The following is a 14,282-nucleotide window of genomic DNA, read 5'->3' on the forward strand; positions in this document are numbered from 1 at the left end:
GACTTGATAGATGTTTGATAGATGTATGATAACTTTTTTTAGATGCCTAAGAGTCAGGAATACTGGATCCAAATTGAAGATCATTTCTTTCTCTTCTCTAATAACGGCAAAGCACCCTTTTTCTTTTATTTCCAAAGTGAATAATCAAAAATATAAAGGTGGATATCAAAATTAATGGAGAAAATTATGGCCCATTTATATATAATACCAGTGAAAAATGTATATTTTTTGTCTCAAATTGTAAAAAATTTGAACCATAAAACCATTTACATTATTGTGGTTGATAAATTTCATGTGTTTGTGATTTTAGTTTAAATTTGTATGATAATTTTAATATAACCTTTGATTGTTTGTTGCAGTTGGTATTTTGGTAAAGTTAGTCGACATGCATCCGAGGACTGGCTTCTCTCCCCTGGGTACCCCAAAGGAACATTCCTTGTCAGACAAGGCGAAGCTGCCCCTGGTGAGCTATCCCTTTGACCTACCCAATCCTGTCCCTTCCATATAAATTATCATTTGTACTTAAACAGCTGATGTTAATGTTGATATATATTCCTGATATCTGTAATTTGACATCACAATAGTAGTAAATACTAATAATAGCTGAAAAATGTTGACCGCTTTATTTCTTGGTCTATAATTTGGGCTTATAATGTTCATGTCAAAAAGCTATCATACTGCCTTAAGAAATTATGAAACTTTTAAATTAAATTTCCTCTACTTCTGATTGCGATAAATTAAAAGAAGATTGGATATTTACATGGATTGATATATTTATATTCTTTTCCATCAGTGACCACCATAAAAAATTCCATGTTTAATTATGTGTTGATATTTTTTCAGACACCTTTACCCTTTCTGTACGTGACTGTGATGAACTCCGTGGCTATTTAGTCAAACATTACAAAATCTACACCCAGAGGTCAAACGATCTCCGGGGCGACGATTATTACTTTATTACACCCAAGAGAATGTTTAGTTCACTGAGTGACCTTGTCAGTCATTACTCGGGTAAGTTGCTTCTCCTTTTGTTTGGGTGTTCAATTCGGGAAAAAACTAGAAATAAAAACATAACCTAGAGATGTACAGTATAGTTTATGGAAATATTGTGTTCTACCCAGACTAGTGTATCATATTTTTGCCATATATGATTTTGTCATATGAAAAAGACTTTCCATCATTCTCCCTGCGTTTGAGTCCTCCATTTAATTTCAAAATATATAGGGAACTAATTATTTTATTATAATATTCCTTTTCCTTTGCATGTAGGCCAATATACTTATGATTATTGTAAATGTATGTCTTGTTTCATTGTTGTGAGAAATAGAATCTTATACACTCTTTGAGGAATTTAGAAATGTAATTGATGACTCCTCATACACATTAATTTTCATGTGAGTAAAATAAATAGAACGTAGAACACTTATTTAAGGAGATGAGAAAAGGGAAAAAGAATAACATGTATACCTTTTGTAAAGGAGAAAATGACTTAAAGAATCTAGTATATAAGGAAAAAAAGAAACAGGATAACATGGTTCTGATATAGAGATAAGAATCATATATCCAATTGGTAACAAAATTTGACTTTTTTTTATGTGTGTTTTAACACCAAGTTAAGTGCACTTTAATATATAATTTTACAAATGACCATGACAATTTAATTGAAGTCCTGCACCATAAAGTCAATAGATAATTACATTTTGATGAGGTGAAAGTCATTTGAGAGAAAAAAAAATCAGCCAACAGAGGTTTGTTTTACAGTTCTTTAAATTATTTTGGTATTGTTAAATAATTGCTACCCTGCTTTCAAGTAAACATCTAATGCAACTAGCTAAGGATTAAAAGATAAATGAGAACCATTTTAATTTTTCTTTGAAGTTAATTTTCTCCAAGGTAAATATGATATGATGTGTAATGGGTTTCTATTTTCTGTTCTGGATGTTATAAGGTTTTCGGTTATAGTTTGATGTTGGATAGCGAGTGTTAATGCCATATTTCATCAGATAACCGTACACTAACAATGGGAAGGCTACAGGTGCTCTTTTGTGTTCCAAAATCACTTCCTGTTCATAATTGGACTTTTGAAATCTAATTTAGAATCTGCATGCCATTTATATTAAAAATGACGGAAACGCCATAATTAATTGCATTTTAGATTTTTAGGGAAGAATGATAAAACATGTTAGTCTCTGACGAAGTGAACTATACACGTGTTTCAGTTGTGTAGGAGACTGTGTATAGTGAACCTCGACACATCTGGTATTGGCAAATACAATTTCATAAATCTAACGGATGTTGGGTATTCAATTTTTATGTCTTTGTATGAATTAAAAACTAACATTATGTACAGACAGGTAGGAGATGATAAACTTCAGTGTTTAAATGGATTTATCTCTGGTTGTTCCACCAAGTTATAATGGTGTCGGTGCTCATGCACTGATTTTAGACACTAGTCTAGATCTATATCCACATGTTTTTGTAGCCTGTTCTGTAGTGGTAATGTGTTTCAGGCTATAAGGTGAAGACACAGTTCAAAATTTTTAAACTGTCTAACCATGTCTTAAAAAAAGGCATATTTGTTTGTGTTTCCTTTAACAGGGGTATATAATGATAATAAAAATTCATGATTTTCTTCTTTTACAAAAAAAAAAAAATAATTATTAAAAGAGTTAAAATCAGTATTATACACCCGTCAAATTTGATAGTATTATTTTTAATAGTATTAATTTTAATAATCTTGGAATTAATTTTTTTTTTATTATTGATTATTTCAAATATCCATCGCCATGGTTTTAGAACCTAAAGACATGTTATTTTAGAGCACTCTTTTTATTCAAATATGTGTTGCTGAGACTTGAAAATTGTTAATGAACATATATCTCCAGTGGAAATTCCAAATCATTGAAATTGAAATTGAATTGTATGTTGTATCGTGAACATTGGATGGTGTTTCAAAAGTTTTGATTATGGTATTCAATAAAGAATATTAATTTAGGGGTATATGGTAATTAGGAAACGGGTTGGAAGGTTTGCCTGGCCTTAGACAGGAAGTTGTAGACATATTATATATACAAGTGTTTGGAGGTATGACTCGCATGCCTCTATTTTTACCTGAATCATTGGCACCTACCCAATGTACATTTCATTCAAGGTGCGGCAAAGATTTGTAAATTTTGTATTTTCTTGGTCTGTTTTCTAGACTCGGCAGATGGGTTATGTTGTAAACTCGCTCAAACCTGCCCGAAACCCAGATCACTCCTTTGGGCATTCGAAAGGGGGAAACAAGATGACTATGCTACAGCACGGGAATCCATTTTACTAATAAAAAAGTTAGGGAGTGGCCAGTTTGGTGAAGTATGGCTAGGTTTGTATTGCTTTACATAACTTTTGATTGTTTTACCTCAGAAATGTTACCATACACATCTTTGTAATAATGTATAAGAAAATTGGTTATTTCGACAGGTTTACTATTGCATGTCATTTTTGAGGATACGATAAAATCACAAAAAAATAGATTCCCTGAGGAAAACTATTGAGAACGAATAAATCAACTATTGAGAACGAATAAATCTTTACATCCTTTTGCTCTAAAACTTGATTATCATTATAAAACAAACTTTATTGCATTCTAATAGCTACCTATTGCTTGTAATGTAGTACAATGAGAGGAATGGTAGTCATGCTTAAATTCCTTCGATGAAAATTCCCTGCTAAAGGTTCATCTTCATATTAAAGATAAGTTAACCGACCATATGTGTATAGATAGAAGGGCCGCGATAGCTCAGTCAGTTAGAGCCCCGGCCATTTAACCTCCGGTGAAGATCGAAGGTGTGTGGTTCGACGCTCCCTACCCGTGTCGGTTTGTGTTTCTTGGGATTATAAACCCAACAAACAAACAAACTAAAGTATAGATAGTGAACAAAAACAAAATTTAGTACCACTTAAAGGAAAAAAAACTTTATAGTACTCCAATATGAATAACTAGTTTAAGGTTTCCCAAGATGATGAATTTTTTTTCCTTTGTCTATCACGCAATGTCTTTGTTGTTTCTTATTTGCTCCCTGGATGTTTTGTGAATGTCAAGTTTAGAAATTTTAACAAAAATATGACTTCTCTGACAGGTACGTGGCATAGTAGTAGACAGGTGGCAATCAAGATGCAGAAAAAAGATGCTGTTTCAACGGCTGCCTTTCTGGACGAGGGACAGATCCTGAAGACGCTTGAGCACCCCAACATCATTAAACTTCTAGGAATCTCAAATGAGGCTGAGCCTATATACCTTATCACGGAGTACATGTTGAATGGTCGCCTGTCAATGCACCTACGAGAGGGACAAGGTCGTGACCTTGGCGTCACACAGCTTCTGTGGATAGCCACACAGGTAAATTACTTAGTTTCAACCCATTTGGTAAGGATTGTACTGTGTTTATTTGATAATAAGCCCATGTATGTCAATCAGATTGTTTATGTGTTGGCCCCTGGACTTACTACAGGACATGTATTAGTATGTTCTATATCGAGATTAGGGCGATGATGAAGGAGGTGGGTAACACAAGTGTCAGGAAGTATTAATAAATGACCTTTATTAAAGGTCAAGGTCACATCTACAGGGCTTGTTATACAGATTGCATGAGATCTGGTAGGAAAAAAGATGTGGTATTTTTCATAGCCTACAATATCCAATATAAGCATGGATACCTCAGATGAAATTTCCCTGTTAATTTGCAAAGATTTTTTTTATCAAATTATTATGAAATTTTTGGCAGAAAATATTGAAGAGGAAGGAAAACATCTGTTGGAATATGGAAATAGTTTTAAGAGGAACAAATGAGGAACTTTCTGTTATCAAATGATGGTGAAAATATCAAGTCATACAGTGTATCAATCAAAAATACATTTAAAAATATTGTAAGAAGCACGTGAACGATACCAGCAAATTGGAATTGTTACAAGTTGCCGTGCTTTAATTGAGTAAATCGGAAAAGTATTAGAGACTGCACATGTTGGAACTTCTTATGTCAGCCTGCCTGTGTGGCCACCGAACTCATAAACATTTAAGACCTCAGTGATGAGGAAAGCGTAGATTACTCGTAGAAAAAAAGGCAATGCACTCCCAACTCAGAGAGATAGCTTAATTGATAATACGCTTCGGTTTATTCAAGTACAGTTGGTAAAATTTTCTTTATACTGTAGCAATTTTGGTTTGGTTCTGACAGGTTAATTAGGTGTTTTGCCTCACTGTGGCAGATTTTCTAGAATAGATCATATCAATACTTGAGTTAATTGTCTAGAATGAGATTTATGCTATAGGTGTTTTAGCACGAAAGTTTCATTAAAAAAGCTTGTGTCATTACATAGTGATTAACCAATCATCATAATCTAGTATTACAGGAAAGGTTTCCTACCTGAATGATAACATTGTACCCAGACATTAATCTGACGAGTTTTCCTTTAAATTTTAAAACACCATTTCTTGTTTGAACGTGAATCAATTCCAAGTTTTCATCAATGGGATGAAGTGAGGACAAAATGATGCCCTTTTCAGAGATTTGTTTTTATGATAGTTATTTAATGATATGAGTGTTGGATGCCGAAATAAAGAGTTCACAAGGGGGAGATAAATGATGCCTTCACAACAAGAGAAATGCTTTCTGTTTGAACAATATATAGATAATTGAGAAGTAAACAGCTGAGAGAATTTCATTAAAAAAACAGCAATTTACAGTTACATTCCAGAATTTCACAGCTTCATAATATAAATTTGTTGACATCACAGATTACATCAGGTGACAAACATACCTGGTAAGAAACGGCCAGGTGTGGTCATGTTATACCAGTAACACTTAAATACTACTGGTTACTGTGTAACCTCAATATCCATCATGTTGGCATCATGAGGAATCTATTAGTTCTATAAATGTCTTCAAAAGCTGAGCAGCTGGAAGTTTTGTCATTTAAAGAAAAAGGATTAAACTGAAAAATGTATCATTGTAAAGCTGTAATTGTAAGGGGCACACGAGGTATAGATTTGAAGCCTTTGTGCCATTTGGTGTAGAATCGGGTACCTGTTCACAAATGCCAGCCATAAAGAGAAATATGCTGTAATCCTAAAAATTTACAGATTACTGTCGGGTTCATCAGGTGAAAAGTCATTAGTGTGCCTCATCCATGTTGTGAGAGCACCTGCGCTCTGCCGAACGGAAGACCCTAGATTTGTCAACTTAATGGATTTACTGTTTTCAAAATCTGTGTTTTGATAGAAAAAACATCCCAGGTATCTAGTACATGTTTAAAAAGATTATAAAAATTAGCCTTATTATTGAAGCCTTCGGTTATTTCCCGAATTTTTTTAGATTCAGTAATATTTTATCTACATTTGAAAAGCTACAAATGTTATGGGAAAACATTATGCAGTTGATGTGTTGTTCTATATTGCTAATAGACACTGCAAAGTGTGCACTGGTATTTGGCATGATAAGATATCAGTTGATAAACATACGACACTGATTGAGTAATTAGACCTGATGACTGGATTGCATGTCTCTGAGGATGGGACCATGAAGATCAGAAGGGGCTGATCAGGATGAGGTCGGGGTAGGGGATCAGAAGGTGGGGAGGGGATCAGAAGGTGGGGAGGGGAAGGGTGGGAGGCTGGAGAAGTGCTTAATCAACTGTCATGTCTTAAATGTTTATCTGATCGAGTTCAAAATCAAAATGAATGCAATTTCTAGTACTAGAAAAAATATTTATTTTTGTATGAATAAACTGAAAAATCACAATAGATTATTGTATCAACATGCATGACTGTCATAAATGTAATAATGATACTACATATAGTATATATAATACATATATGATATATTACACATATAACATTAATAATAATCGGTTATTTGATTGGTTTGTCACTGTCACATTTTAGAAATTTTCTCAAAAAATTAATAATTTCTACTAATCAGATGTTTCCCTGCCTTAGAAATTTGATGAAATAAATTCACAATAATCCAATTTACTTACTATTTGTCACTTATCAATAAAAAATTATCTGAACACTTACATTATGATAATCTTAAGGAGTGTGAAGCTTTGTTTTCTTTATTTCTGACTGATTTTCAGCAGGATTTAGTACCATTTTAAACATTTGTAATTTTTCCTATCAATGCAAAGTAACACGTATCAGGACAGTGGGTTGCTGACCATGTACCACAGTGATTCAAACACACTGTTGTGAAGAATAAAATTTCATTCCCGTTTGGTCATCATTTGATAATTATCAATTAATGGATCAACAAATTAGCCAATAGATGAGTTAACTAATACTCTGTGATTTTCTTACCCTTGTTTTACAAGGGCCTGTACCTTTTCCATTGGGAAAATACAGTGGTATTTTTTTGCTAATTGGGAAAATATTATTATTTAGCTTCGATAAATATAAACTTGTAGCATAAGTACATTGGCTTGAAATACATACGGATTATCATTTCTTTATACAAAGTGATGTACAAGGACATTTAAACGATTTCAGATTGGGGAAATATAATTATGAAATTAGGAAAATAAAACAAAATCTCACTTGGGGAGGGGCCCCAAATGTACCCCCCAAATGTACCCCCCAAAATGTACCCCCCAAATGTACCCCCAAAATGTACCCCCAAATGTACCCCCAAAAAATCACTATTAGAAAAGTCATGAATGGCTTTTGTGGGGGAAAAACAAAAAACAAAAAAAAACCTATCAAATCTATGACCTTTATTTATTGTTGAATTGTGTTTATAGATTGCTGAAGGCATGACGTACATGGAGAAGGAGAAGTTTGTCCACCGTAATCTCGGCGCCAGGAACATTTTAGTGGGAGATATGAATGTGGTGAAAATCGCTGGCTTTGGGATGACCAAACTGGTGGATGATCCTGACTTCAACTTCAGGAGAGGTACGTTTGTTTTAACTTCAGGAGAGGTACGTTTGTTTTAGGTCTGGGCAGTCTCCGTAAGTCCATGGTGACTGATGGCTTATTTTGTGTATCCAAATTCTAGTTCAGTTCATACTAAAAATTACCAGAACAACTGTTATTTTTAATGCAATTTTCACAATAGAAATAATTCTTATCAGAATGAAGAGACTGAATGAATATTATGGAGAGCTGTCAGATTACAGACAATTGGTGCACCTTCAAAGCTGCATCTTTGCTTCTTTTTCATTGTCAGGCTGAAATGGATAGATTAAAAATGATTGGAGTACATTTGAGATCGCTTCATAACTATTTTTTCTTGATAGACTGAAATTGGTCATCCATATATTTGATATGATTGGTGTTCAACAGATTTATGATATCATTTCTATTGTAGGGCTGAAAATGGCCATTAAATGGATGGCACCTGAGGTCCTCATGTGTAACAAGTACAGTACGAAAGCTGATGTGTGGTCTTTTGGAATAGTGCTAATTGAAATATTCTCATACGGCAAGGAGCCATATGAAGGTGAGAACAAAACTATCATAGTTGTACTGAATTAACAGTTCATCGTGTTTGGGTGACATCAGAGGTTAAAATTTTCTTGGTAATAATCCCAGACACTGTTCATTAATAGAAGGCTATCCATGGCTACCAGGCTACAAGATGCTCGTGAGAGTTGCTTCAATACCTGAAAGACATTGTTTTTGGTCAACATATTAGTGATTTTAAAGAAACAATGATTCGTGACACACATGAAATCTAAACAAAAAGGGATGACACATTTAGAGAAGTACACAACCAGCACTGACACATTTGAAAGTAACAATTATTGATGACACATTTGAAATATACACAACAGGAATGACATATTTTAAAGGTACACAACAATTGAAGACACATTTGAAAAGTACACAACAAATGATGACACATTAAAAATATACACAACAGTCGGTATCATTTTAAAATGCTCAGGTTAGTCAATGTTTTTTAATCTACAGATGTAATTCAGGTTATTAAAAACTTAAAATGCAGAGGATTTGGACAGCATTTTAGTTACAAACACTAGCCAAATGTGAAGTTATGTGATATGAGATAGAGAACACAGTATGAATATCTGTACAAATACAAATGTTCCTGATGTCATCTGATGTTCCTGATGTCATCCATCCTGTGTTATGAATTGTATTGTTGAAGGGAAATTTTTACTTTGCACTGACTGAAGTGTTCTTTTCTTCTCAGGTTTAGGAAGTAAGGAGGCGTTTGACAATGTGCAACACGGTTATCGAATACCTCGTCCGGAAGCATGCCCCCCAGCAGTCTATGACGTCATATTACAGTGTTGGAATGCAAACCCCCCTTCACGACCTTCATTTGACTTTTTGAACACTTTTTTACACGACGCACAATCCTCATGACCTGAAGAATGACCTGTCTCATGGGAGGTATACAAATGTTTTGAGCAGAAACAGGGCATTTTCAAACACTTCATCTTGTGCTACACATTCTAGGATATAGTGAATTCTTTGGCAGGAGTTTTGGACAGAACACGGACAGACTGCGAAGACAGCTGCATGTTAAGAACACTATGGAAAAGACAGGAAATGGCTGTCTGTGTGAGATTTCTTCATATGTTCTTGGGAAAGTTTTCACGATGATCATAGACAATATGAATACTACACAAACAGATTTCAAAGTGCAATGGATTAATACATTTATGACAATGATTATAACAGTTTGTTACATCAAATGGGTGAAAATTGTGTTCAAGCAAACCCTGTATGTTATTGAATACACAAGGGTTTGGACATCTGTCATTGCTATCCATCGGTCCATCTCACTACTTATTTCATCTCGGCATCTCATACCTGTTTAAGTCTGTTTTAGGAAACATGAAATTGATAGAAAATATTGTCTGGTAAATATTTTGTTAAAATCTGAAGCGATTGGTTTTCTTTTTGGAGATTGTATCTTTTTCGTAATCTAATCTTTGAATGTTTTAAACTGTCCTGTTGTTATTACAGATATTTAACAGCACAAATTGTCAGAGCTAACCATTTGATGAACACGAATCTCCTGCAGAATGCACATGGCTTGAAATATTGAATCATTCACAGTATAATTGAAAGACAACAGGCTTAATTTTTTATCCATATATCTTTAGTTTGAGATTTTAGATTCACATTTCATCATTATAACTAAAATATCATGTATTGTGTAAAATGATCTTTAAACTTGACATTACATACAGGGTTATACACAGTATGGTAGATTTTATGTTTTCACATGTACAGGATACCGACTATATACCTCTTCTGGCTGGTGAAGCCAACCGGGCAATTTTTTACTATCGTACACTTTTAGATGTGTGAGATATGCTATTAGAATGACTTAACTTACAATCGTCAGATTGACCCGGCTTTGTTTTTCAATTATTGAATTCCTGTTTCATTCATTTTTGAGCCAATCCATTTCAAACTGTTTTTAATCTGAAAACAATTGAATGAGTTACCTCCCTTTCCTTTTGAAAAAAGTAAGTAAAAATTAGAGTACCTTTTTTTTGTATTTCTGTTTTACTTTTCCAATTTTTTGTTCTTGGTCAAAACTAGCTTACTGTCATTGGTTGTCTTTGGTCAACATTCATTAGAAGGTTGGAGTCATGTGTTCTGATAGCTGTTGTTGGTCTTATTAAATTCCTGTTTCATGGCAGAATTAAATATTATAAGTTGTTAGATATGACATAGTCACATATATTTATAAAATAAAATACTTATCCAGTAGGAATTGAGAAATAGTGACATTTTTATCGATGTCGTATATATACTTAAATTTAAAAAAAAAAAAATTAATGTTGATTTATAAATCCAGGCATTCTAGCTGAGGCTTTCTGAAAGTTTTTACATGAAAACACAAAAACTTTTATCAAATTCAATGTAGGATCTGTCATTGAAATGGAAATGGAAAATACTACTGGTGCCTAGTTTTTAATGCAGAGATTTTTTATGGTTTTCATATGTGTTAAACTTTTTCAATGAGTCGCATATAATGCTTGATAGAGTAATTTAATGGAGGATTTGGTATCTGTCTCCTGGTGAAATGCTGTTGACCTTGCTTCCAGTGTTTTTTGTTTTTAAGCATTTTGTTAAAATTGAATTAAATCCAAATGTGTTCATGAACAGTTGCCTCCTCATCATTGAGGATTTTTAGTACTTACATCTTGTATTTAATGTAACAGTACCTTTGATTGGTTCACCTTGATGTTACTACATGTTTCCATTGGTTAAAAATTACTGCCAATAGAAACCCAAGTTTGAAATCACTGATTAATGTACAGTTATCTTGATTGTGTGTTGATTAAAATTGTTCTGTAAGAGATGTGAAGGCTCCGTAGCCTTTATACTAGATATATAAAATCTAGTTCTGCCCCAGTTGACGAGCCTAGGACCAGTCGCCATAGTAGACAGTGTTCCTGTATCTGTTCTCAGACAGATGTTGAAGTGTGTTAAGGTTGTACTATATCTATATTTTTTTGTACAGATGTAAATAATATACCTGAACACACCCGATCATTTTTATTTTTTATTTTTTTTTAATTTCCTTAATTCTTACTTCAGTTTGACAAGGTGTACAAATAATAGTGTAAATTAATTAATTTTTAACGGGTTTGCCTACCTTTGGGATCAAATATACCATAATGACTGTATGATCATTTTAGAACTCGCGACATTTCCGCCCCAATTTTTACTTCACATTAACTTTAACTGGAGTCAATAGTTCCCAAGTTCTCTCTCTCTCTCGCGAGAGAAAATTATACATCTCCCATGATGCATTTGATCTGAAAGTCGGTGAACATCCCGTAACCCATACCAGCAAGTAGCTTGGAGAGTATACAATGAATTATTTATGTTTGGATTTGTCGAATGTTTTTATGTTTATTGATGAGCTAGAAGTGGCAGTTACAGCTGTCGTAATGTAAATAACACTGACTACTGTAAGTAGATTAGTACTGACATAAACATTTAACAGCCAGTCCTGGCAAGCTTGGCCCCTGGTACTTTAAAAGTGGAAAAATGCCCCAAGTCTCATAGTTTGTAGAAATTACAAAGGTGCTAGCATCACATGACAAATGTTTGATATATTTGAAGAATTTTTTTTGGAGGTTCATTTTTCTTAAAAAATAAATTTTGACTCCTTGTTGAAATCTAAGATATGTCTCTAGTATATGTTAATGCTTTAATTTCTAAAAAGTAAATGCAGTTGAGTTATATTTTGTTAATTTGAAACATAAAGGTATGTAAGTGACTGGCAATAATGTATCATATATTTATAATTTCAGAATATCCATCAACAAATACTTTAATATGCATGTGGTATCGATATAAATGAGAAATTCAGTGATACTTTTCATTTTCAAAATTTTTTTGTCATGATCTGTTGTTTTATACAGCTACATATTTACCTTGTAATGATGGTTATACAATATATTGTATTTATCCGGTAATAAGCCCAGGTGACGAAGGTACCAGTGTGTATATACGGTCCCTTCGTCCTGCAGTAAGCACACTTCTTTGTATCAGAGTTTGTGTTGTTGCTATGGACTAGTTACGGGATAAATATAAGATAATCCAGAATTGTTGATTATATCCTCGGTGTCTCGTCGCCGAGGAAACTAATTATGTTTACTGCCATGTAACTGTTGGCAGACGATTGTACATATTAAGTGAAGTGTAATCTTTATAATGATAATAATTTATGGTAAATTCACCTTCATACTCACATAATCATCTCATCTCTGTACTATAGTAAGTCAACATTATCACTCCACAGACTTGTATTGAAGTGAAAACCTGGTACTGGTTTATGGAATACCACATGCTCTTTAAATTGATATAGATATAAAAGATATATTTTTCTGTGTACATACAGATTAGCTGTGTAAATATTTTTTTTGACAGAAAATAGCAAATGAAATTGAATTCTAAAAAAAAAATAATCTGCTGTCCAGTATTGGTCTCCTTATTTTACATAAATTGTGATTTTAAGTAAATGTATTGAAAATTTTGATTGACAGTAATATGATATACTGAAACAGTTATCCAGTGTTTCTGGCGAGTTGTGTTGCATTACCTTCTGTTTCGGTGTTTGAATTTTCAACTTACAGTATTCTTTGGTACACAAGCCTAATCCAGGAGTGTACAGCTAGGTAGATTTACGGTCAAATAAAAAAATATCTTTTGTGAAATTAAAGTGAAATTTTGCAAAATCTTCCTGTATGCTAGGGCTGTACCAGGTATTTATAAGACACAATTGTACACCCCTGCACTACATTGTAAAACAAATAGTACCTAGACTTACGCACTGAAGCTAATCCCTCGGCATGACTGAGATTTATGTTAAAAGTGTCCCTCTAAGGGTCCGATTCCACAGGTTTACCAGATAAAACATTCAGTAGTACGGTGTGATGTGATCTTAGTTCACTCTTTATTTCACTTTGCACAAATAATGCAGAACTGTTGATATAGAAATATTTGTTTGCATAAAATCTTATCCCCAATAAAAACCATGTTTACAAATTTAAATTACAAAGTTTTTGTACAGCTGCACTTATAAATCGGATTATATCATCACAAAAATATATTATTGTATTGTTTTCCAGGTGTATTTATAGAACAGAGTTTATAAATTAGAAGTTCTAGATGCCACAAATATTTGTATTTCAATAGAGAGTAGACTACATTCCTTCACTGAATAATTGATGCATGGTCTATCATTAAACCAGTTCAGTCTTTAGAACAGATCTTGCTTAAAGTTTCCTTCAGATTTTGTTACAATATAACATTTTGTGTTAGTTTCATCAAATATACATTATTTATGTAAAGGTTATTATGTACCAGACATACTTTGTAAATTCATCATGATTTGTTCATTGTTACCCAGTATCGATTCAATATTTCATTTAAAATAAAGCACCTTCATCCCGCAGTATTCATTGTACAGAGATTTTCACAAAGGGAGATAACTGTTGGATGTACTTTTGTCACAAACTTTGGTCATGGCAAACTTAGCTCGTCGTGCTAAATATGTTGAATATTATTATTATTATTATTATACCATTATATCCACCTTTGTCTGGTTCTTGGTTGCATACTTAAGTCTTGCTGCAAAAGGTTCAATGTGCCATTTTTGTAGTGCTGATCTACCAATGAAAATGCTCATTACATAACTATTGGAGAATGCTTGTATTGGTCAGTAATAATTGATTTGATTGGGGCAGAGTGTTTACAATTCATTGCTCTGTGTGGAACAGAAGGAAAATAAATATGATAAAAAAAA

General features: G+C 33.3%; 1 protein-coding gene across 6 annotated transcripts in view; it reads left to right on the forward strand.

The window, feature by feature from the left end:
* The window catches only part of LOC117342250 (tyrosine-protein kinase SRK2-like), a 136,453-nt gene extending 122,171 nt beyond the window's left edge, over positions 1-14,282 (forward strand). For all 6 annotated transcript variants that reach the window (XM_033904310.1, XM_033904311.1, XM_033904316.1 and 3 more), the window contains 7 exons: positions 360-463; positions 844-1,011; positions 3,200-3,364; positions 4,122-4,381; positions 7,777-7,930; positions 8,346-8,477; positions 9,192-14,282. In XM_033904310.1, coding sequence (XP_033760201.1) covers positions 360-463; positions 844-1,011; positions 3,200-3,364; positions 4,122-4,381; positions 7,777-7,930; positions 8,346-8,477; positions 9,192-9,367 — 1,159 coding nt within the window. In that variant the 3' untranslated portion in view covers positions 9,368-14,282. The remainder of the gene's footprint in view (positions 1-359; positions 464-843; positions 1,012-3,199; positions 3,365-4,121; positions 4,382-7,776; positions 7,931-8,345; positions 8,478-9,191) is intronic.

This window comes from Pecten maximus, chromosome 14, assembly GCF_902652985.1.
Source record: "Pecten maximus chromosome 14, xPecMax1.1, whole genome shotgun sequence".
Taxonomy (NCBI): Eukaryota; Metazoa; Mollusca; class Bivalvia; order Pectinida; family Pectinidae; genus Pecten; species Pecten maximus.